Source organism: Ursus americanus, chromosome 17, assembly GCF_024610735.1.
Source record: "Ursus americanus isolate L20-20 chromosome 17, mUrsAme1.1.p, whole genome shotgun sequence".
NCBI classification, from domain to species: Eukaryota; Metazoa; Chordata; class Mammalia; order Carnivora; family Ursidae; genus Ursus; species Ursus americanus.
Window position 1 is genome coordinate 56,201,403 of NC_142143.1, and position 23,572 is coordinate 56,224,974.

Genomic DNA, 23,572 nt, shown 5'->3' on the forward strand with positions numbered 1-23,572 from the left:
GAGCGACGTCCTTTCCGCCGTAGGGTTTGGTTGAGTATCAGGCGCGGGGGAGAATTGGGGAAACTGGAATTTCCCGCGGAGCTGACGGCGCTTTCTCTCCCCCTACTCGTTTTAATTCCACGCGCTCCAAAATATCCGCCATGGAGAAATCTTGGTAATGACCCAATCCCCATAAGCATCCCAAGAACACATCTGACCCCTGCCCTAATCCCTCCCCTCCCCGCTGCCGGGGGAGAATTCTGGGTAATTGATTTCTCTGGTTCCCCTAGAGAATTGTGGGTAACTAACCATTTTCATCATGTCCCCCCACCCCCGCCCCAGTTGTGGGTAACTGGACATTCTTATTTTTCCCTGGAGAATCCTGGGTAACATTGCAGAGGATTCTGGGAAACTGACTTCTCTGGTTCTCACCTCCCAACCCCCCACTCCTCATCCCTAATTTGGGGAAACAAGCACCTTAGCCCCCCTGCCTAACTCTAATCCCGCAGTTGCTGCTCCTTCCACTGATGGTTCTGGGGTGAACCAGGCAAGTGAGCAGGCCTGAAGGGAGATGGAAAGGAAGTCAAGTATTAGGTGAGATAGTGGGGTGGTGGAGAGTACAGAAGGACCAGAGGAGAAAAAGGGACTAGACGTTCACCTCTACCCCCACTGCCCATCCCCTCCCTGCCTGCTTCGTCCCCTACCTGGCATTTTCACATCTGCCTGCCTCATCTCCCTCCTGCCCTGATAATTGAGAACACACTAAATACAAGTACTTGGGCCTGCCACTGACTCAGCTACCTCTTTCCCTTTGCAGGCCAGGATGTCCAATCTAGGCCCACTGGTGCTGTTCTGCTGAAGGTTGGGTCAGGCCTCTTACGGGGCTGTTGCAAGGGAGGGTGTGACAAGGGTCTAATCTGCCATCGTCATCATGAACTTCGAGGGTCTGGACCCTGGACTGGCAGAGTATGCCCCAGCCATGCATTCTGCCCTGGACCCTGTCCTGGACGCCCACCTGAACCCAAGTCTGCTACAGAATGTGGAGCTGGATCCGGAGGGGGTGGCCTTGGAGGCTCTTCCTGTCCAGGAGTCAGTGCACATAATGGAAGGTGTCTACTCTGAATTGCACAGTGTGGTGGCTGAAGTGGGTGTGCCTGTCTCCGTCTCCCACTTTGACTTGCACGAGGAGATGCTGTGGGTGGGAAGCCACGGGGTAAGAACTGTACCCCCTTGTGAGGGATGAAACGAGATGTTGGAGGTCTTTTATCTGGTTTTAGCCCAAAACAGCTGCTTTACTGGGAGCCAGAGAATTAGTTGTGTCTCAGTCAAGTCAGGAGGAGGGCAGTGGAAGGAACCATAGGATCCAGGGAGAAGTTACATAGGCATTCTTTTTCAGAAGTCGTCCTATTTCTACCACTATTTGCCCCTTCCAAGCTTTGATTAATCTTGATAACTGTACCCATCAGTTAGTCTGTGGTGTCCAAATCCAGTCTCTAATGCGCCTCCTCTGTTTTCCATTTTTATAATTATAGAATGTTTAATACATGTTTCTGTGTACCTTACATGGAATCATTTTGTCTTCTCTGGCTGATTTTAATCTCTGTGAGAGCAGTTATCAAGGCTGATTTTTGAAAATTAAAAAAAAAAAATTACCAATATGCTAGGGAGCCCAAGATTTTGTAAGAAATAACATGTTATCCTTGGTTTACTAATATACTTTCCATAGAGCATGAATTGTGCTTTTTTCATTAGAAAGAATGAGCTTTTTTGGTAATACATTCATTTCAGTAGGCACTGTTTACTGCTATGCTAGGCCCAGGCAATAAAGCTGAATGAAACATAATCCTTACCCTCAAGGAATATAGAACAATGAGGAAAAAACGATATGTAAACAGATAACTTCATGATCCTTTAGAAGAAACTAAACTGTTCCACTTTTTTAAAAATTATTTATTTATTTGACAGAGAGACAGCAAGAGAGGAAACGCAAATGGGGGGGGGTGTGAGAGGGAGAAGCAGGCTTCCCGCTGAGCAGGGAGCCTAGTGCAGGGCTTGGATCCTGGGATCAGGACCTGAGCCGAAGGCAGACCCATAACAGCTGAGCCACCCAGGCGCCCCTAAACTGTTTCACTTACTAATTACAAACTTAAGATATAAACTACTAAGTGCCAGTATAAAAACATGTACTGGGTAGAGAAGGGTCAGAGGGCCCCCAGAAGGAAGTGATAACTGAAGTGAGTTTTTGAGACGTGAGTAGAAGTCAGGTGAAGAAGAGGGGAAAATGCTGTCTTGGCCAAAGCAACAGGAGAAAGATTTCCAAGATACTATACAGTGTAACAGCAGAGTGCAGGAACTATAAGCAATGGGGGTTTACTGCACTGGGAGATAAAGCTGAAGAGATAGACATGACTTCATTCAACTAGTGTTTTTTGAGCGCCTACTAGGTGCCAGACCTTGCTCTGTGGTCTAGGTTTAGAATGAACATTTAAGAGGGCAACAAAAATCTTTTTGTAATATATTAAATGTTGTTTAGTATCTTTAAGGAAAATAAAGTGGAGTTAAGGGGGTTGAGGTAACGAAGGTTGGGAGGTGTTACTGTTTTAGATAGTTGGTCGGGGAAAGGTCTCTCTGATACAAAGCCACATTTGAGTAGAGACCTGGATGCAGGCCATGCTGTCCATTCTAAGTCTTCTAGAGGCGAGAGAGGAAGCCATGTAGATACCTGGGGGGAGAACATTCCAGAGAAACCTCATATGCTGTGTTAAAAAAGCTTGGACTTGACACCACTGAAGATTTTTATCCAGAATGATAAGGTTAGGGGCACCTCGGTGGCTCAGTCCTTAAGTGTCTGCCTTCGGCTCAGGGCGTGATCCCGGAGTTCTGGGATCGAGCCCCACATCAGGCTCCTCTGCTATGAGCCTGCTTCTTCCTCTCCCACTCCCCCTGCTTGTGTTCCCTCTCTCGCCGGCTGTCTCTATCTTTGTCGAATAAATAAATAAAATCTTAAAAAAAAGAATGATAAGGTTAGGTTTGTATCTTAGAGGGCTGAGGTAGAAGTAGAGAGTTTGGTTTAAGGGGGACAGGGCAGGACTCCATGAGGTCAGTTTGGAGGTTATTGTAGCAGTTCGCATAGAATATGAAGGCCTGAGTGAAGCATTTAGAGATGTATACGTGAGCACACGTGAGCACAGATTTGGGAAATACTTAGGAAGTAAACAAGACTTAAGTTGACTATCAATGACTTAGTCCATTACATAGATCATGGTACCATAGGGAATGTATTTAAGAAGGATTGAAATGAGGTCAAAATGACATTTAATTTGGAATGTAATGAGTTTGGGGTTCTCATGGAATATCTAAAGAGAGATGTGTGTAGGTATTTGGATGTATAAGTCTGAAGCTTGAGGCAGTGGTCTGGGCTAGGGAAGGGAGTAAGGATCCATCAGCTTAAAAACATGGATGGCTAAAACCTTGAGAATGGATGAGATTACCTAGGAACACTAGTGAGAAAATAGTGGACTGGGAATAGCCATGTCTCAAGAGAGTGGTCTGAAGGGAAACACAGAGGAGAAGGTATGAGCTAAGAGTCAGCAGAGAAACCAGTAGTGAACGATGTCGTAGGAGTCAGGGTGGAATGAGTTTCACATTCTCTCTGTTCCAGCCTGTGACCCACAGTACACATTTCGCAGACAGCCGGTAGAGAATAAGACTTGACTATGGAACCAGAAAGCCAGTGCAGGATCGGACCCACGTCCCTGACCTGAAACTATTCTAACCAACTGAGCCCTTACCGGTTCAGCAGGGTCATTGTGAGGATAAAATGAGGTAGAGTTTACAAAAGTACTTTGTAAAGCATTAAAGGAACATAGATAGTATCATCAATGTCTTTATCACTTAGATCGGTCCCTGGGCTAATGCCTTAGGGGCTGCCCGCGGGAAAGGCCAAGCAAGAATGGAGGAAAGCTGAACAACGTCCCGGCCCTGACCTGTATCTGGGATGGCCCCGCCCCTCCATTCAGGGTGTGTCTCATCTTTTTCCCCACAGGGCCATGCTACTTCGTTTTTCGGCCCAGCCTTGGAGCGTTACTCATCCTTTCAGGTCAATGGCAGTGATGACATACGACAGATCCAGAGCCTGGAAAATGGTATCCTTTTTCTCACCAAGAACAACCTCAAGTATATGGCCCGTGGGGGCCTCATTATATTTGATTACCTGTAAGTGGTTTCTCAGCTCTAGACTGGGAAAGAGGGTCCCTCCTAGAACGGGAAGACTAAAGAATTGGAAGCTTCTGAGGGCCGGGTCCCTTAGCCTTTTCTCTGCACCACAGGCTAGAGGAAAGTGAGGATATGCACAGTCTCCTGCTGACGGACAGCAGCACTCTGCTTGTTGGTGGGCTGCAGAACCACATATTGGAGATTGACCTTAACACTGTCCAGGAGACTCAGAAGGTACAAGCCTGGGGCAGGAAAGACCCAGCAGCGTCTGAGACTTTCGGGGAGCTGGGGATATATCTGGGCTGGGAACATGACTAAGTGTATGTGCGACCTTTCTGTTCCTTTGGTCTGTGGGAAGAATTATTCTCACTGGTTTTTCTTGCTTTCCTCCCCAGTATGCCGTCGAAACGCCTGGAGTCACTATTATGAGGCAGACAAATCGCTTCTTCTTCTGTGGCCACACGTCTGGCAAGGTGGCTCGGTTCTGTGTTTCCTCCTACCACAAGGCCGTTTCATCAGACGTGTGCTTGGGCTCTTCCTTTCCCTCAATGCTGGGGCTGTAGTGGGAGGGACGGGAGAGTGAACGGAGTTCCTCCTCAGCCACATTATACTAGATTATCTTTCACCCTAACGGTTTCTGTTGTAACTAGATACCTTCCAGGCGAAAGAGTAAACAAGAGCTCTCTTTGGGGTCCCTTTCAACGCTTGGCTTCTCTTTCTGCCTCTTCTGCGCTTTAATTGCCTGTATCCTAGAGCCTTAGTTCTTTGGGCAGGGGCCTTGAGGTAGGTGGCAGGTCCTTTTCCTGATGACAGTGTTGGAAGATAACCCCGTCATCTCTTCTTCAGGTTTCCCTGCGAGACCTCCGTACTTTTAAGGTGGAGCATGAGTTTGATGCTTTCTCGGGGAGTCTGTCGGATTTTGATGTGCATGGCAACCTGCTGGCCGCCTGTGGCTTCTCCAGCCGCCTCACCGGCCTGGCCTGTGACCGTTTCCTCAAGGTGTATGACCTGCGCATGATGCGTGCCATCACCCCGCTCCAAGTACACGTGGATCCCGCCTTCTTGCGCTTCATCCCTACGTACACCTCTCGACTTGCTATCATCTCCCAGTCAGGTAGGAAGGAATATAGGGTGGGGTAGGGGGCACTGATGAGTGAAGGGGAACTAGGTACCAGAAGGACCGTACTCCCGGGAACCTCTTTGTTGGAGAAAACAGTAACCTTTCAGTGGGCTGTCAGGGTCTCACTTAGTTTTGGTCAGAGAGTAGGACTTTTATTTTTCCCCCAGTATGAAGAACACAGAACAAGATAAAGGCAGAGCAGACAAAACAACCTTAGAACTGCCTTTACTGGGTAGCAGACTTGCCTGTGGTTTGTGGGAAGGCATCCGATGGTATTCTTTGTATCTCTAGGCATGAATTGAGGCCCCATCTTTCCTTGATACCAGGGCATAAAAGAACGGCCCCCTTTCAGCTTCCCAGGGCTCATTGAGCTTCCTCCTCTCTTCTAGGGCAGTGCCAGTTTTGTGAGCCCACAGGCCTGGCCAACCCAGCAGACATCTTTCATGTGAATCCTGTAGGGCCTCTGCTAATGACATTTGACGTATCAGCCAGCAAGCAGGCCCTGGCCTTTGGGGATTCTGAGGGCTGTGTGCACCTCTGGACTGATTCCCCTGAGCCTTCCTTCAACCCTTACTCCCGTGAGACCGAGTTTGCTTTGCCCTGTCTCGTGGACTCACTGCCTCCTCTGGACTGGAGTCAGGACCTGCTGCCTCTTTCCCTCATCCCTGTCCCGCTCACCACTGACACACTTCTCTCTGATTGGCCTGCGGCCAACTCCGCTCCAGCTCCCAGGTTGTACCTTACATCTGGGCCAAAAGGAGGGAGGGGAAAGGGCCGAGATGCCAGGATTCTCAGCAAGCCCTGTAGTAGTCATTGCCTTTCCTGATTTTTGTCTGCCTTCAGTATCTTCTTTTTTTCTGGCTCCTTGGGCGTTGGTTGGGTTTTGGTGGGCAGACACCACAACCTCCCAGCCTTAGAACTATACTACATTACAGGCGCGCACCCCCTGTGGATGCAGAGATTCTTCGCACCATGAAGAAGGTGGGCTTCATTGGCTATGCGCCCAACCCCCGCACCCGGTTGCGCAATCAGGTATGTTCAGAGGGGAGAGGGGCAGCCCCCAGCCATTCTCCTGTCTTGTTTCTTTACTAGTCTGCAGGAGTTTTTGCTTTTAGTCAGTCAGTAAAGGTGTTTTGAGGCCTACTGAATCAAAGGTACCATGCTAGGTGTGAGGGAGAATTCAGAGATACAGAAGATTGTCTTTACTGTTAAGAAGTTTAGTTTTTAGTTGGTAAAGATAAGACCTGTCTGGAACAAATTATGTTCTCTTGTGAAACACTGAAGGATTGTTACAAACATTTGGTGCCAGGGCTGTTTGGAGGGAAAGTGTTATTCTGGGCCAGAGTAGTCAGGGAAGACCTACTGAAAAAGGTGGATATTGAGCTGGAAAGGTGAAAGATGGGTAAGTAGAAAGTAACATGGGTGCATGTTCAAGATGAGAGATCAGTGTTAGCAAAGGTCTCAAGAAGCATAACTGCAAAAGGCATGTCTGGTGGGGACTGTGACTGGACCAGTCTGGCTATAGCAGTGGTCAGTATTGAGAAATCGCCAGACGTTAAGGTTGGAAGGGGCCCAGTTGTGAAGCCTCGAATACCAAGTGTATAGTGGGAGAAGTGACGTGCTGAAATAGGCTTTTTGGAAGAGTTTGGTAGTGGGATGCCGGACAAGGTGAATGTGCAGATCCCGGTGGGGAAGCCATCATCGTTGTCCAGCTGTGATGAGGTGGGGTGTTGGCAGTGGGAATAAAAGGGAAGCAGTGGCTGCTGAAAACCCCCACGAAATCAGAATGTTCCGTGTTGGGATAAAGGTGGGGGGAAACCAAAGATAATTAAGACATCCAACAAAATTACCTCTTCTTAAAAATTCTAGATTCCTTACCGACTCAAGGAGTCTGACAGTGAATTTGACAGCTTCAGCCAGGTCACTGAGTCACCAATAGGGCGGGAAGAGGAGCCACATCTCCACATGGTTTCTAAGAAGTACCGCAAGGTGCTGGGGGATACCAAGGAAGGAGCCCTCGGGGACGTGGGGAAAGGTTCCCTGGGAAAAGGGGTCATACGAGAAAGGACTGAAGGACTCAGTCGAGATGCCTTCACCTACCACCTGGACTCGGGAGGGAGGTTCCGGGGAAGGTTATGACTACTCGGAAGATACAGGGGACTCTGAGGATATCTTCATCTTGCTCAGACTGTTTCTGCCTCAGGTAACCATCAAATATTCCAAGCTAGGGCTGGAGGACTTTGACTTCAAACACTACAATAAGACCCTGTTTGCTGGATTAGAGCCCCACATCCCCAATGCCTACTGTAACTGCATGATCCAGGTAAGGGTGGGTACGCCTGCGACTTGAACACGCCTACTGCATTTCTCCTTCTCTGTAGCCCTACACCCACTACTCTTTTTCCAGGCCTCTCCAACCAAGCCCACTTTACCATGGCCTCCGCTACCATTCTTTCTTGCTCCGCAGCCTTCAAATCGCCTGTGCGCATTCCATTCTTCAGTGGCCTTCTGCTTTGTATTCTTCACCAGCTCCCTTAACCTTCCCGTCTTTCTTTCTCCCCACACCGGTTGCCTGCATCAGTTCTCTTGCTTTCCCACCAGGTGCTCTACTTCCTGGAGCCTGTTCGCTGTCTAATCCAGAACCATCTTTGCCAGAAGGAGTTCTGCCTGGCGTGTGAGCTGGGCTTCCTCTTCCACATGTTGGATCTCTCTCGAGGTGACCCTTGTCAGGTCAGTGTCTGGAGACCTGAGACCATAAAAGGGGAAGGGAGGTGGAGAGTAGGTGGGGACATTGCTGTGCAAATGACCACAAAAGAGAAAATTGCCCCATTTTACCAACATACTTCCTGGATTCCAGGGCAGTAATTTTCTTCGGGCATTCCGCACCATCCCTGAGGCGTCAGCCCTTGGTCTGATCCTGGCTGACTCAGATGAGGCTTCAGGCAAAGGCAATCTGGCCAGGCTTATTCAGAGGTGGAATCGCTTCATTCTCACTCAGCTGCATCAGGACATGCAGGAGCTGGAAGTACCCCAGGCTTATCGAGGTGCTGGAGGCAGGTATGATATCGGGCCGTGAACAGTGAAGGCCCCTTGGTGACTTCACGGGTCTCCTAACTGCCTCCATGTGCATGCATTGCCTTCCCCACTCTTAGCAGCTTTTGCTCATCGGGGGACTCGGTCATCGGGCAGCTGTTCAGCTGTGAGATGGAGAACTGCAGCCTCTGCCGCTGTGGCAGTGAGACCGTGCGAGCCTCATCCACCCTGCTCTTCACGCTCTCCTACCCCGAGGGTAGCACCAGTGGTATACCCTGCAGCTGGGTCGGGAAGCCTCCCCCACACGTCCCGGAACATCAAGGAGAGGGTGTTGGGGGGCTAACAGTGGGCCAAAGGGTGGACATAGAGTGAAGCATCCCAGTTTCCCTGCAGATAAAACCGGGAAGAGCTGTGACTTTGCTCAGGTCCTAAAGCGAAGCATCTGCCTGGAGCAGAATACACAGGCCTGGTGTGACAACTGTGAAAAGTACCAGCCCACGGTGAGCCCTCCGTGCTGGGGACTTGGCTGCACTCTCCTCTGCCACTGGCCGTGTCAGCACTGCCGTCCAGGGAGCCATAGGGAGTGGGAGGAACCTCAGTTCGAAAGTGCAGGCCCAAGTTTCTCTGTTCCCGTCCAGGTTCCTTTCGTGTAGGCTCCCTGCCACTCCTTGTTTGTTTTATCCTCTCAGATTCAGACCCGCAACATCCGCCATCTGCCAGATATTCTCGTCATCAACTGTGAGGTGAACAGCTTGAAAGAAGCTGATTTCTGGAGAATGCAGGCTGAGGTAAGGACCAGGTCTGGAAGCAGGGCTTTAGGTGTACTTTTTAGTTTGCTCTCCGTTCTGTGCTCCATTTGTGATTAATGTTCCTGGGGAATCAGGTTTTTTTTTTTTTTTTTTTTAAGATTTTATTTACCTATTTGAGGGAGGGAGAGAGAGCGCGTGAGCGCAGGGGGAGGAGCAGAGGGAGAGGGACAAACACACTCTGCTGAGTGCAGAGCCTGACACGGGGCTTGATCCCATGACCCTGAGATCATGACCTGAGCTGAAACCAAGAGTTGGACATTTAACCAGCTGAGCCAGCCACGCACCCTGGGAATCAGATATTTTTTCTTTTGTGTTCAGGTTGCCTTCAAAATGGCAATAAAGAAGCATGGTGGAGAAATCTCCAAGAACAAGGAGTTTGCTTTGGCTGATTGGTACGTACAGCCTGAGGCAGTAGTCAAAGGATTGAGCTACCCAGTGGCTCCTCTTGTCACTGGCTAGATTTCAGAACAAATTTCTAATTCTCTTGTCCTGATAGGAAAGAACTAGGAAGTCCAGAGGGCATGCTCATGTGTTCCTCCATTGAGGAGTTGAAGAATGTCTGGCTTCCTTTCTCCATTCGCATGAAGATGACCAAGAACAAAGGGCTGGATGTTTGCAATTGGACTGATGGGGATGAGATACAGGTTGTTGAACAACTGGGAAGAGAAAGGGGAATAAGGGAGAGAAGGTTGGGACAGAAGCAGGGCAAGGGGAAGATGGAACTTAGTATAGGGAAAAGGAAGGGAATAAAGCCGAGGATTTACCAGTTGTGGGCTTTTCCAGAGTGACTCAGTTCAGTATTGAGACTCATAGCTGGGCTAGGATGGAGAGAACACACCCTGGTCCCCCATCCCCATACTCCAAACTCCCTGTCCTCTATCCCATTCCCCTTCTTTCCCCATCCTTAAACTTAGCTTAGCAGCCTGGGTACCCCCTCACAGTGGGGCCCAGCCAGGGCAGAGGAGGAGCATGGTGTCTATGTGTATGACCTGATGGCTACTGTGGTGCACATCCTGGACTCACGCACAGGGGGCAGCCTGGTGGCTCACATCAAAGTTGGAGAGACCTACCACCAGCGTAAGGAGGTAAGTGAGATTATACGCGGCAGGGACACTCCTGGTGGTAGCCACTGAGGAGTCCCAGGTCTGTCCCTATCTTGAGTCTGAGCCAGCGTGGTCCAGCTGTCACTTTAGCATCCATCTTTTTTCTGTATCTTCACAGGGTGTTACCCACCAGCAGTGGTATCTCTTCAATGACTTTCTTATTGAACCTATTGATAAGGTTAGTTGTAACACATTCCGTTCTCCCTTTCATCTCCCCCTTTCCTCGCGTTCCCATCCTCATCCTAGAGAATGCCACGCAGATTCGGGAGGGAGGCGGGGATCCTTAAGAATAAAAAGCGTTAGCAGAATTAAAAATAGCACCTGAGTTCTATCTTTTGTCTGGCTAGGGAAAAAGGAAAAAGGGACATATACGTAGGCCATTAAGTGCTTTTTCTTTTATAGCACGAAGCTGTGCAGTTTGACATGAATTGGAAAGTACCTGCTATCCTTTATTACGTCAAAAGGAATCTTAATTCCAAATACAACCTGAACAGTAAGTGGTACAGAGTAGACCAAAGGGTGTGGGCACTTTAGATTGGTCTTTAGGAAGAGATCTTGTTAAGATTAGGACAGGTAACAGTGTTAATATTTCCAGGGATACTAAAGATAGTCCTGTTCATCGGCCCTTAAATTTAGAATCTGGAGATCCTGAGGTGTAGTGGGGAAGAGCTGATGGGGGGAAATCTGATCAAAATGACTAAGGTTATGATTTTGATTCTAATCATTCTTCCCCCCCCCAAGTGAAGCTTTCATCTTCTTTTGGAGATTAACTCCTTATTAAGGCCCTTTTTGGTGCCTTTATTTTATTTTTTATTTTTTAAAGATTTTATTTATTTATTTTACAGAGAGAGAGACAGCCAGTGAGAGAGGGAACACAAGCAGGGGGAGTGGGAGAGGAAGAAGCAGGCTCCCAGCGGAGGAGCCTGATGCGGGGCTCGATCCCAGAATGCTGGGATCACGCCCTGAGCCAAAGGCAGACGCCTAACGACTGAGCCACCCAGGCACCCCCTTTTTGGTGCCTTTAAACCGTAGTTTCCCTGCAACTTTATTTTTCTGGTTTTTTAAAGCTAAAGACCAAAGCTAAAGTCTTACTCTTTCTTCTCTTTTTTGTTTTTTCTTAACATATTTCTTAATAGTTTTCTGATTTGATCTGTTCCATCCATCTGTTCATCAGACATGATCTTTTTACTCACATGCTTTGATGATTGAGGGATCACAGTGTAGACCCAGTCTCTGGTCAGCCATCTGGATTTCCCTTCTACGGTTACTTCCCTTTCCCCAGCCATCTGTCTTCTGGACTTTCCCTTCCAGTCAAGAACCCTATTGAGGCAAGTGTCCTGCTGGCTGAAGCCTCACTAGCACGGAAGCAGCGGAAAACACATACTACCTTTATTCCACTGATGCTGAATGAGATGCCACAGGTTGGGGACCTGGTGGGCCTGGATGCTGAGTTTGTCACCCTTAATGAGGTAACAAAGTCCAAAAGGGTGTGGTGGTGGAACAGAACCCTGGAGATAGTAGGAGTCATAAGCAGTTCTCTGATTTCCTTATCAACTCTTCTCACGTAGGAGGAAGCAGAGTTACGCAGTGATGGCACCAAGTCTACCATCAAACCAAGCCAGATGTCAGTAGCGAGGATCACCTGTGTTCGGGGCCAGGGACCCAATGAGGGTATTCCCTTCATTGATGACTACATCTCTACCCAGGAGCAGGTATTAGGATATGGAGGGGCAAGTGAGACGGACCTTGTGTGTATGTAGAGTGCTCTAGAACCCAGGGAGGAGTGGTAGAGGGATACTCTGCACCTCACCTCCCGAGCGACTGACCCTTTTCTCTGTGCCTAGGTGGTGGATTACTTGACTCAGTACTCGGGGATAAAGCCAGGAGACCTAGATGCGAAGATTTCCTCTAAGCACCTCACAACTCTCAAGTCTACCTACTTAAAGCTTCGTTTTCTTATTGACATTGGAGTCAAGTTTGTGGGTCATGGTCTGCAGAAGGACTTCCGGGTCATCAACCTCATGGTTCGGGCAGGGCTTTTTTTTTTTTTTTTTTTTTAAGATTTTATTTATTTATTCGACGGAGATAGAGACAGCCAGCGAGAGAGGGAACACATGCAGGGGGAGTGGGAGAGGAAGAAGCAGGCTCATAGCGGAGGAGCCTGATGTGGGGCTCGATCCCATAACGCCGGGATCACACCCTGAGCCGAAGGCAGACGCTTAACCGCTGTGCCACCCAGGCGCCCCTGGGCAGGGCTCTTTTAGGAGTCTTTGAATGTGGGCCCTTTAGGGTATATGTTGTGCTTTTGGAGAATGGGAAATTATGATCACCTGCCTTCAGTTTCCCACTCTTTTCTCTCTGCCAGGTGCCCAAGGACCAAGTCCTTGACACTGTCTATCTCTTTCACATGCCCCGAAAACGAATGATTTCCCTGCGATTCCTTGCTTGGTACTTTCTAGGTGAGTTGGTGTACCTTGTAGGCCCTTGTGGTGCTCAGTAAGCAGAAAAAAATGTTGGAGTTGTCAGAGGAGTAGGGAGGACCCTGAGTTAGTGGTGAGAGTTACTAATGGATTTAAGTAGCTTCAGTATCCCTGTGCACTAGGGATGGTGTTTGGCTCTTTCCCTTAGGGGCAGTCAAGTTTTTTATTGTTTATTGGGAGCTGGAGATGTGAGTAGAGGACATGTTCTTACCTTCCTTTGCTAGGTACCAAACTGTTCCACTTCTAATTCCCCCAGACTTGAAGATTCAAGGGGAAACCCATGACAGTATTGAGGATGCCCGCACAGCTCTTCAGCTCTACCGAAAATATCTGGAGCTAAGCAAAAATGGCACCGAGCCTGAGTCCTTCCACAAAGTGCTCAAGGGTCTTTACGAGAAGGGTCGAAAGATGGACTGGAAGGTGCCTGAACCTGAGGGCCAGACAAGCCCCAAGAGTAAGACCTGAAGTGGGACAAGGGAAACTGGACAGGGTGGGGTTAGATTGCATATGTGAAGATTATACCCACAATGATAATAATGATCATGGTGATGTCAGCAACAGTACCACCCCTACCTTGTATTTGTAAGGCACTCAGTAGTTCATAAAGCACTTAATCTTCCCAACATTCAGTGAGATAGATTTTACTACTGAAACTCCATTGATCCTGACCTCCTTTTGTCCAGTTCTAAAATGTTTGGGCAGGCTTGCCCTCTTTTCTCTTGCTTTTTCTACACTCACCTTAAGAGTCAATGCTCTTGGTTTTGTCTCTGACAGATGCAGCTGTCTTCTCCTCAGTGTTGGCGCTCTGACCTCACCCTCTCCCAGCGAACTACCCCTCTCCCTTCAGTGTTCTGTGGCCCCAGAACTGGGAGATGGCTTCCCAAGTTGGCTATACCTTGTCCGCTTCCAGAATTGGACCTGCTCAGGGTCTGCAGATGGTGCTATTAATAGAACTGGAATGCAGCAGAATTGTTGCAAAGGGAAGAGGAGCCAGATTCCTTTTTCATCCTTTGCAAAATAGCAGGCCAGAAACAGAGTCTAGAAATGACCCAAATGGAAAGTAATTGGTATTCTCAATAAATATCCTGGGTAATTAATATCCAAGCAAACACACAACACAACACAACACAACAAAAAAATGCTCCTGGAACTAGTACTCTCAGTTCCTACTTGGCTAAGGACTGAAGTCTTGGACAGTGACAGGCTTACAACAGAAACTCAAGACAGCTCAAATCTCTGACTGCTTGAGGGTTGCCTGGAGGGGCCAGGACATAGAGTATTGGTGGCCCTAGCAAATCAGTGTTGCCAACACCATCATTGCCAAAAGGGCCTCTGGGTCCTAGATGAAGCTTGGCTGCTGGCTTCACTCCTGCTGACAGCTGAGAAGCATCTGTCTTCCATCCACTCTCCTGTTCCAAGTTTTGTTACTTTTTAAAATTTTGTTTTAAACTGCATGTTTTATAAAATAAAAACGAAACTGTTACTGGCTGTCATCTATGTCATTAGAGACCTGGGACTGTGGGATGCTCGGACTTAAGCCCTCCTCTACTTTTTGTTTGGCTTTCTCTTACAACTGGAAAAAAACAAAGCTTTCAAATTTCCATCTAGAAATGAAGGTGAAGCTCTGGAGTCCAAAGTTAAAGATGTTGGAGGAATATAATTATGACTTTCCTGCACAATGTTAGGTCTTTGCTGTGGCTGCCTGGTACCCTAAGGTCGGATTCTTTTAAACGTACGGTATGGTTTCCTCCTTAATTGTGCAAAAGGAAAGTTGGAGGAGCTGACAAACTACAGGTTTCAGGTTATCTTGAGACCTGTAGATATTAACAGGATCTCTGTAGTGCTGCGGTGCTTCCTGGGAGATGTAGTTTCCTGACTAGAAACCAGGACTTCTCACCCGCTAGCCGTGCACCTTTCTTCTGGAAGGTCCTAGCCCACCTAGACTGACACGCGCGCGCGTCTGACCGCCACCTTACGCCACGCCGCGCTCTGTCCTTGCTTCAGGCCACTCCTATTCTTCGGCTGACCCCTGGTGGTCACGTGGAGCTGCTCGCCACGCAAGTCTGGGTCCTTCTGCGATCCACCGGGGTCCTCGCTGCCTGGAAGCCGGTCCTGAGCTGCCTGTTCGCGCGAGAGTTTGGAGGGGCGGGTTTGGGGTCGGTCTCTCGTGTGGGTCTCGCACCGCCGTGCACCGGAGCCCTGCTTAGGCGCCCGCTTAGAGTGGGGGGAGCTGGGTCAGGCAGTCGCTGGGGCACCCGTGCCTGGAAAGTGCCGGAGCGCTCTGGAGAAGCCTGGACAGCCCCGCTCCCCAGCAGCCAGGTGCTAGGGTCCGGAGCTAAAGTGAGAGTCCGGCCGTTTTCGAGCGCCTGGGCCACGGCGGCGGCCCTGGGAGCAGAGGTGGGACGGGTGCGAGTGGCCCTAAGTGTCGGGGATGGACTCGAGCGAAGGCCGTGGCGGCGTCCTTAGAAAGGGGGCTGGTCCGCACGGGAAATAGCTTATAGGCTGGAGGTGGGGATGCTGTAATCTAAGGTGGTGGGTCCAAATAGGCCCCAGTTACTGAGTGCTCTTCTCCCGCCCACCACCTCGCTGCCTCCTGGCGGGAATCAGCTGCCTCCCTTGCCGGCAGCTCCTCTGTGCCTGCCGTCCTCGCTTAGTGGCCAGCCTCTGTTCCGCAGCTGCCACATAACCCTGTGCGCCCTAGGCAGCCGACGCTGAAGTACCAACATCTGGGGCCTCACCTGTCGACGTAGCATCTGGAGGGCTGAGCCCCAAGTCCCTAGCTCGCGCTCTCACTCACCGCCGGGAGAATCCGAGTCCTCAAGCGCTGGGAACAGAGGAGTCCCTTTGTGTCCTGGCCATTTCCTGAAAAGTAGAGTCAGAGTCACAGTGAGGCCTTTGTAGGCCTTGGGATGAGGGATGGGGGGGTGGGGGTCATGGAGCCGCCTGTTCACACCTATGTTTTATTCCAACCCAAATCCAGGTGGAGCAACCCCGTTCCGCTAAAGATGAAAGGCTGGGGTTGTCTGGCCCTGCTTCTGGGGGCCCTGCTGGGAACTGCCTGGGCTCGAAGGAGCCAGGATCTACACTGTGGAGGTAAGGGTACAAAGAGAAGTGAGAGAAGGAGGGTGGGGAAAACAGAGCCTTGGGAGAGCATGAGATCCAGGGCCTGGGAGAAGGATGAATGGAAACCCCTGGGTGATTCCCTTCTTCCCTCCTCCCTCCTCCCATCTCTCCCCTCACACCAGCTTGCAGGGCTCTGGTGGATGAACTAGAGTGGGAAATTGCCCAGGTGGATCCCAAGAAGACCCTTCAGATGGGCTCTTTCCGAATTAATCCGGATGGCAGCCAGTCAGTGGTGGAGGTAACTGTTACTGTTCCCCCAAATAAAGTAGCTCACTCGGACTTTGAATGAGAACTCAACTAATTAAGGACCTTGGTTTAATAGAAATGAAGAAAACATTGACCCAGAGAGATATCGAAAAGATTGGGCTGTCTCATTTGTAAGAGGCTGGAGGCTTATACCCTATGCACTTGCTTCCTGGCCCCAAATCTTAAGACTTTATTTCTGCTGTAGTTGTTAGCAAACCCTGACCAGCCTCCTTCTCCACATCCTTAATTCATGTCACTCATGTTTTCACTATGGCATAATCGTATACATACAAACATTCATTCAAAAAAGAAGGTCTTATTCTTGTATTTAGGAAATTTATGTTTTAGTTGAAAACGTAACACAAATACACAAAGCTGTATCTGGTGAGCAGTATATAAAGAAAAGTTAAGGCTATGATGTTTGTGAGATGCTTTAATAATTGTTATCCTCCAAGCCTATACTGCCTCTCTAATGCTTTTGTTGAGGATAGGTATTAGTCTGCTTAATACAAAGAAAGAAAATCATTAGCTTACACCCATAAGAATTAAGGGAATTCACAGGAAAAGAACACATAGTTAACTAGGATTAATCCAAGAGGTCTCTGTTTATCTAGAATTTGGAGCTAATGACACTTTGCATTTCTTAGAATTGTATAGTGAGATAAATAAGGTCATATATTTGATAGCATTTGGAACTATACAGATAAACTACTGTTTTTCATTAGGGAAGGCTTTTTAGAATAGGTTGGTTGAACTAGATTTGGAAGGAAAAGTAAGGATATAAATTACTAATGTACAGACGTAGCAGAATGTGACCCAAGGCTGAGGACATTTCTAGGTGCCTTATGCTCGCTCAGAGGCCCACCTCACAGAGCTGCTAGAGGAGGTATGTGACCGGATGAAGGAGTATGGGGAACAGATTGACCCTTCCACTCACCGCAAGAACTACGTACGTGTAGTGGGCCGGAATGGAGAATCCAGTGAACTGGACCTACAGGGCATCCGAATTGATTCAGACATCAGTGGCACTCTCAAGTTTGCGGTGAGCTTTGGGAGTGGGTAGCTGGTTTTTGAAAATTCGGGGAGTTATTGGAGCCCAAGTGGCAAGTTGTGTCCTCTTCCTCTCTGGAGGTGGGGGCAGAAGGCTTCTTCTTGCCACCCCGTCTCACTCATTTCTCCCTTGGGTTGACAGTGTGAGAGCATTGTGGAGGAATATGAGGATGAACTCATTGAATTCTTTTCCCGAGAGGCTGACAATGTTAAAGACAAACTTTGTAGTAAGCGAACAGGTAAACTACTCCCACTTTACTGCCTGTCCTCAGAGCCCTTTGGAACCCGGCACATTCTCTAGCATGTTCCTCCACCTCCCTCCCCCCGCGCCCCCCCCCCCATCCTCTGATATCAGCTCAAGACTTGGCTTCGATTACCTGTGACTTAGGGACTTGGGTTCTTCCTCTCCATTCTCTTCCTGTCAGCTTTCAGAATTTGTGGCTCCCTCACCTGAGATACAGGTGAGAGGATAGTGAGAATGTTTTGTCATTTAAAAGGTTACGCTCTGAAAAATGGTGGATGGTGTGTGCCAGTTTGGTTTTGGGTATTTTCTCGGTAGTGGCTTATATCAGTATGAGCGTGGCATTTTCCTTCAAACTGTTATGTGCTATTTGCAGATCTATGTGACCATGCCCTGCACATATCGCATGATGAGCTATGAACCACTGGAGCGGCCCAGGCTGACAGGCTTGATGGATCACCCCCAGGAGGGGAAGAGGGTGGCAATGCCTTTTATATAATGTTTTTACTGAAATGAACTGAAAAATTGTGAAACCAAAAGTATGAACTGTGTTGTCTTTTCATACCCAGAATCAACCCTTACAGTGGGCTTGAAGATAGGGGATTCCAGATAGGAAAGGAAAGGGAAGGAGGAGCTTTGGAAATGGTGTAGCATGAAGGTAAGAGGAGTCTGAGGCTTGCATTCTTTTGCCATCTGAGATTTCTGCTGGACTCACAGACTAGATAAGCACTTACCAGTGCTTCCTCAGTACCATGTGTTTAGAGTCTAATTGTGGAGAGAAGAGGAACCTCTCTGAATAAGCAAGGGAACATAGGTAAGTGTACGGTAGTATGGGATTCTAGAAATTACTTGTATTTATACTGATGAAACATAAAGTAAGACAGAGCTTGGTCTTGGAATAACGGACGTGCATTATTCTCCCCTCCCTGCCCTTCCAGATGGAGGGGTCAGCAATAGCAGACAGAAAGGGGAAATGGATATGATCAACTCGTCTGAAAAGTAAGGGCTTTCTCAGATAGGGAGAGATGAGGTAAGGACTGTTATTTCATGAAGGCCCTTGCTTGCTGGCCTGAGCTTTTAGATTTGATGCCAACTGCAACACTAAAGTATACCTTTATCATCTCCATCTGTCACTCTGGACTGTAAGTCTGTCCCCACTTTGTATGTGTAGAGATTCTGTACTGGGTCCTGGGGATGAAAACCTAAAGGACGCCGTCTCTGAGGAGCTTCTTAAACACCCTGATCCCCAGGTGTGTCTGTCTCAGGGTTTGGAATGGCGCATTTGTATCCCAGGAGTGCCTCAGGGAAAGAACACCTGAATAAACATTTTGAAGACTTTTTAAATTAAGCGTTTTAGAATCTAAAGAGACCTTGGAGGTCGTCTGCTTCACCTCTGCCCATTTTACAGATGAAGAAACTGAGGCCCAGAGATACCATAGGTCCTGAAGTTCTGTGGTGGCAAAATTGGATCAATAAGCTAATGTTCCCAAGTGTCAATCTGATCTAATATAGCTGTAAAGTAGCTTCTATTTTACGTCTTTTTTTCTCTTAATATCTTGCACTAAGCCTGGCACACATAGTGAATGGGTTCAGTGAAGCTTTCTTGTACCACAAATCCCTATGAAATCTAACACACGAACTAATTCAGAGCAAGTATCCTGATGATAGTTGACAACTAAACTCAGGGTCTAGTGTTAATTCCTTCTTCTCTCATTCAGCCATAAGAAATGCTATATCCTTGCTATATCCTGTCAAGTCCATTCTCCAGACCAGCTGTTACTAACCATTATTTCTTCTGTGATGCACATGAATCATGTTCACATGCTTCACACCCCTGTGAGTATACCCAGGATTCTGTCCATCGCCTACTTCGTGTCTAAAAACTTACTCTTCCTTCAGAAAGCTTATCAGAAAAGTGAGAAAACTCTTAGAAGGAACTCAAAATTGTGTTAATGTACAAAAAAGCAAATTATTTGCAAGTATTAATAAAATACTGTTAGTTGGTAATACATTACTTGTGATACACCTCACTAGTCTGTCAAGATACAGCTGTTAAGAACTCTCCTGCCCAAGAGTCTTTGCCATTGCTACCCAGGGGTGTGTCCTACATAGGGAAGAGTGCACATTATCGTCCTTGACTTGATCCTCAGAACGGTAGGAGGATATAGTTTGCACATCTCTTTATTCACATCAGAGGTCACCACAAGGAATCCACGAATTTATCTGATCCCTTCTGGAGGCTCCCGACAGCAAATTATTCTAGCCCAGTATTTGGGCAGATCAAACAGTAACGTTGCGTATCTGGTTATACCTTAAGCTTTAGATGTCTTCTAAATTAATTTATCAGTAAAATGTTAGAACTTAAACATTCTCAAAGACAGTTTTAAATGAGATCTGGATGTGACTAAGAAAAATTATTATGTGAAAATCTAGTCCTTTAAAAGTTTTAAAGGTGGCATCTGTCTTTGGCTCAGGTCATGATCCCAGGGTCCTGGGTCAAGCCCCACATAGGGCTCCCTGTTCAGTGGGGATCCTGCTTCTCCCTCTCCCCCTGCTCATGTGCTTTCTCTTTCCCACTCTTTCTCTCAAATAAATGAATAAATAAATAAATAAAATCTTATAAAAAATAAACAAAAATAAGTTTTAGAGGGTTTTTATGCTGTTAAAAAGGATCCAGAGCAGGGACAAGATTCCTTTAAATACAGGACAGGAATGAATAGCAAGGGCAAAGGAACTAAGACATGGCGGCGACTCCTATAACAAGCACATACACCTTATTTAATCTTTCCAAGTCTAAGAAGTAGATGCTACTCCCATTTTACAGATGAAGAAACTAAGCTCAAAGAGGTGGTGTTCTGGGGAGTCAAGACTTCAACCTTAGTGATCGTCTTATCCCTAGGCCAGTGGTCTTTCTGCCACATCCCGTTCCCTGTAGTGGAGTCTCCATGTAGTCCCCAGTGACTGTGCACACTAGTACTTGTATTTGTTTGAAAACTACCTCCAAGTCTGAACACATGCCCTCTGACTCTAATAATCAGTAGTGAAAAGGCATCATATCCTCCTTTCAGCTATTTCTCCAGACTGATTATTCATTGTAATGAGAAACCCATCCTACCCCCGGGTCACTTTAGGTGCTAGATGTCTGTCTTTCCTAACTTTATGTATTCTGGGAGGGTCACAATTTCTCATGTATTTCAGGTATGGATGTACAAAGGTTTTACAGATATTTGTAAAATATTTTAAAATATAGAACACACTGAGCTGGTGTGCCCAGGAGACAGTTAACAATGACTCAGAGTTGCAGCTGATAGTTCATAGTCATCACCATATAAACAATACAGCTTAGTAGTTAAGATACAGCTTCTGGCCAATTAGGTACTATGATCTTCAACAGGATACTTTATCTAAACCTTGGTTTCCTCCTCTGTAGAGATACTATTATCTACATCCCTTAGAGGAGTTGTGAGGATTAATTAAGATAATGTGTGTACCACATTTAGATAGTACCTAGAAATTGTAAGTATTTAATAAATTTTAGCTATTACCCATTAAATACAGGACTCTTGATTTACTGAAGTAGGCAGTTTCAACTGATGTTTAGACTGCATTTTCCCACTTACCCTTAACCACCAGGGGGCACCATTGCCTCTGTCCATTTTAAAGAGGTCCTTCCAAGGTCAAGATGACTTCAATTGTAAGCCTTCTCTCCATTGCCCCCTCTTCTCAGGCACTTAGGTGTATTTGGACCTAAAGCTCATTTGGCTGCTTTATTCATGCCAATCCTCCCTTAACTTTCTTCTCTCCTCCCCAGGTCCCATTCACATTTAGAAAGAGATTCGGGGAGGACTGGGTGGCTCAGTCGTTACGTGGCTGCCTTCAGCTCAGGTCATGATCTCAGTGTTCTGGGATCAAGTCCCGCATCGCATCAGGCTCCCCACTCAGCGGAAGCCTGCTTCTCCCTCTCTCACTCCCCCTTGTGTGTTCCCTCTCTCACTGCCTCTCTCTCTGTCAAATAAATAAGTAAAATTAGAAAGAAAGAAAGAAAGAAAGAAAGAAAGAAAGAAAGAAAGAAAGAAAGAAAGAAAGAAAGAAAGAAAGAAAGAAAGAAAGAAAGAAGAAGAAGAAGAAGAAGAAGAAGAAGAAGAAGAAGAAGAAGAAGAAAGGAAGGAAGAAAAAGATAGATAGATAGATAGATAGATAGATAGATAGATAGATTCTAAGCTAGCTCCTAGGAGGAAACATTTAGTCCTTCTGATCCCTGGGCTTTCCCACTGGCTTTTTAGTAGTGGGCATCAGGACTAAACAACTTCAAAACAAGCCCATAAAGACTTCATAACACTAGGCTCCAGGACACAGTGTCAAGGTGCTTAGAGCATTGCTGTTTCCCATCCTCCCTCCAATCATTAGAGCTCCAAAATAGGTTACCCTTATGGCCACTCAATGGTTATCTCTTTGGGGGGGGGGGAACCTGGCTGGTTCACTAGGTAAAGCATGTGACTCTTGATCTCATGGTTGTGAGTTTGAGCCCCACACTGGGTATAGAGATTACTTAAAAATAAACTTTCCAACAATAATAAATATAATAATATTGATAATAATAACTATTATTATTTGGTAGCCTTACCCTGAGAATGCCTCCTGTCTTTTGGGGGCACTGGAGTTCAAGCCTCTGGTCAGCTGGTTAGTCTCTGTGGATAATTAACCAGAGAGCAGAAACCAGGTCAGACTATTCTAGGGTTAGGAGGAAATCCTCTGTGAGATGCTAAATTGGGAGCAAATATTGATCAGTGGAGCTTTGAAGTCACCGAGAAGGTAGTTGAGGTCAGCGTTCCTTTGGGGCTCTGCTTGGCTTCTCTTTTTGAAGTTCTTTCCTAAGACCTACCTATTTGATCCCCAAGCCAAAGGAGTATTGTTTGGTAGGTGTGAAGCTAGGTACAAGGTAACTTGAGAAGAGAAAATGGTGGTTTTCCTCTCTTTCCCCAACTCGAAGCTATACACTAGTTTCTTTATAAAGTAGGTCTATTTAAACCTGGGTTGAATGGTACTGAGACTCCTGAATCTTGTTACGGCTATGTGAAGAGATAAAAGGACTGTTCATCTGGGGCTTAGGATTTATAGATAAGGTGTTCTGGTCCTTGCGTCAGTTCTCCTCTGCCCTTAGGTCAATGACAATGATATTCTTAGGAGGTAGAAAGGTCCTGAGGTCTTGTCTACCTACAGGAGTTAGTCAAGAGTGATGTGGAAGATTACTTTAGTACCGTGGTTCATTTAATGGTCTCTGGGAAGCATAGGATAAGAGTGTCTAGAAGACGGCCAAGTAGGAGAAGGGACCCAGAGGCCCTATGGGAGTGATGGGAGTGATGAAAAGGGAGGGTGCTTAATGCCTGATTTTGGTTATGGGGCTAGTCTGCAGCTTTTGATCTTATGGCCAGTTGTGGGGTGGGCTGGCTGCATGGGGTTATGTGACTGGAGTGGCAGTGAGACTAATGCCCAGGACTCCAAGGTTCTGGCCTGTGCTAGAAGCCTTCATTTGTTTTGTTTTTTACGATTTTATTTATTTAAGTAATCTCTACACCCAAGGTAGGGCTCCAGCCTACAACCCTGATATCAAAAGTGACATGCTCCACCTATAGAGCCAGCCAGGCGCCCTTTGAAGCCTTCATATTAAGGGGGCATGTCAAAGACTTAGATTTCCCGACACTGGACGCCGAACTGACAGCCTGCCTTTGCTTTCCTTTTCCACATATTGGGGTCTCTTCGTATCTATAATACCATGGCCTCGGCTGACCTCAAATGATCACCAGGCAGCCAACTCTGGCACCATAGCCTGTGTCCACATGACGTCACCTCTATGGCCATTAAGTCATTCACCAAAGACATTGATCACGAAAGCGTGCCAACAGGGTAGGAGGAGTCCGCAATGATCAGTAGCGGTGATAGTATGTTAAGGGATTGGCTTCCGAGGACCTTCTAAGGTCGGACTCCTTGGGGCCTTTTTCTCTCATATTCACATCAGAACAAACCCCAAATGTATTAAGGACAAGAAGGGAAGCCTAAGAAGGAAGTTAACTGAGTTATCAGGCACATATTTAGTCACCTACACGTCCCCCCGCACCAACCCATCCTTAATTAGCCTAACCCAAGCGGTCCAATCCTGCCCTCCACAACTGCTG

General features: G+C 47.3%; 2 protein-coding genes and 1 long non-coding RNA gene across 12 annotated transcripts; 2 read left to right on the forward strand and 1 right to left on the reverse strand.

Moving 5' to 3' along the window:
* PAN2 (poly(A) specific ribonuclease subunit PAN2) lies at positions 1-14,222 on the forward strand. 9 transcript variants are annotated; one of them, XM_045789859.2, is made up of 26 exons: positions 1-154; positions 797-1,192; positions 4,025-4,194; positions 4,308-4,428; positions 4,590-4,667; positions 5,041-5,308; positions 5,704-6,046; positions 6,250-6,346; positions 7,184-7,303; positions 7,518-7,637; positions 7,916-8,044; positions 8,172-8,371; positions 8,467-8,615; positions 8,741-8,847; positions 9,037-9,135; positions 9,475-9,548; positions 9,653-9,800; positions 10,071-10,241; positions 10,378-10,437; positions 10,662-10,752; positions 11,571-11,728; positions 11,828-11,971; positions 12,104-12,283; positions 12,625-12,718; positions 12,996-13,193; positions 13,514-14,222. In XM_045789859.2, the coding sequence occupies exons 2-26, from the start codon at positions 911-913 to the stop codon at positions 13,546-13,548; spliced, it is 3,636 nt and encodes a 1,211-aa protein (XP_045645815.1). In that variant the 5' UTR covers positions 1-154; positions 797-910; the 3' UTR covers positions 13,549-14,222. The 9 variants fall into 9 exon arrangements, with proteins under 9 accessions (XP_045645815.1, XP_045645819.1, XP_045645817.1 ...); XM_045789863.2 differs by having other exon boundaries at positions 10,098-10,241; XM_045789861.2 differs by having other exon boundaries at positions 8,467-8,603.
* On the reverse strand, positions 12,297-23,567 carry LOC148108694 (uncharacterized). Of its 2 annotated transcripts, XR_015727220.1 has the most exons (3): positions 22,024-23,567; positions 17,536-17,608; positions 12,297-17,287 (listed from the first exon to the last, which is right to left on the reverse strand). It is a non-coding gene; the product is annotated as an uncharacterized LOC148108694 (long non-coding RNA). The 2 variants fall into 2 exon arrangements; XR_015727219.1 differs by lacking the exon at positions 22,024-23,567 and having other exon boundaries at positions 17,536-17,777.
* CNPY2 (canopy FGF signaling regulator 2) lies at positions 15,726-17,938 on the forward strand. Its single transcript, XM_045789878.2, has 5 exons — positions 15,726-15,832; positions 15,985-16,100; positions 16,947-17,150; positions 17,301-17,397; positions 17,776-17,938. The coding sequence occupies exons 1-5, from the start codon at positions 15,745-15,747 to the stop codon at positions 17,817-17,819; spliced, it is 549 nt and encodes a 182-aa protein (XP_045645834.1). The 5' UTR covers positions 15,726-15,744; the 3' UTR covers positions 17,820-17,938.
* Positions 23,568-23,572: the final 5 nt, after the last annotated feature.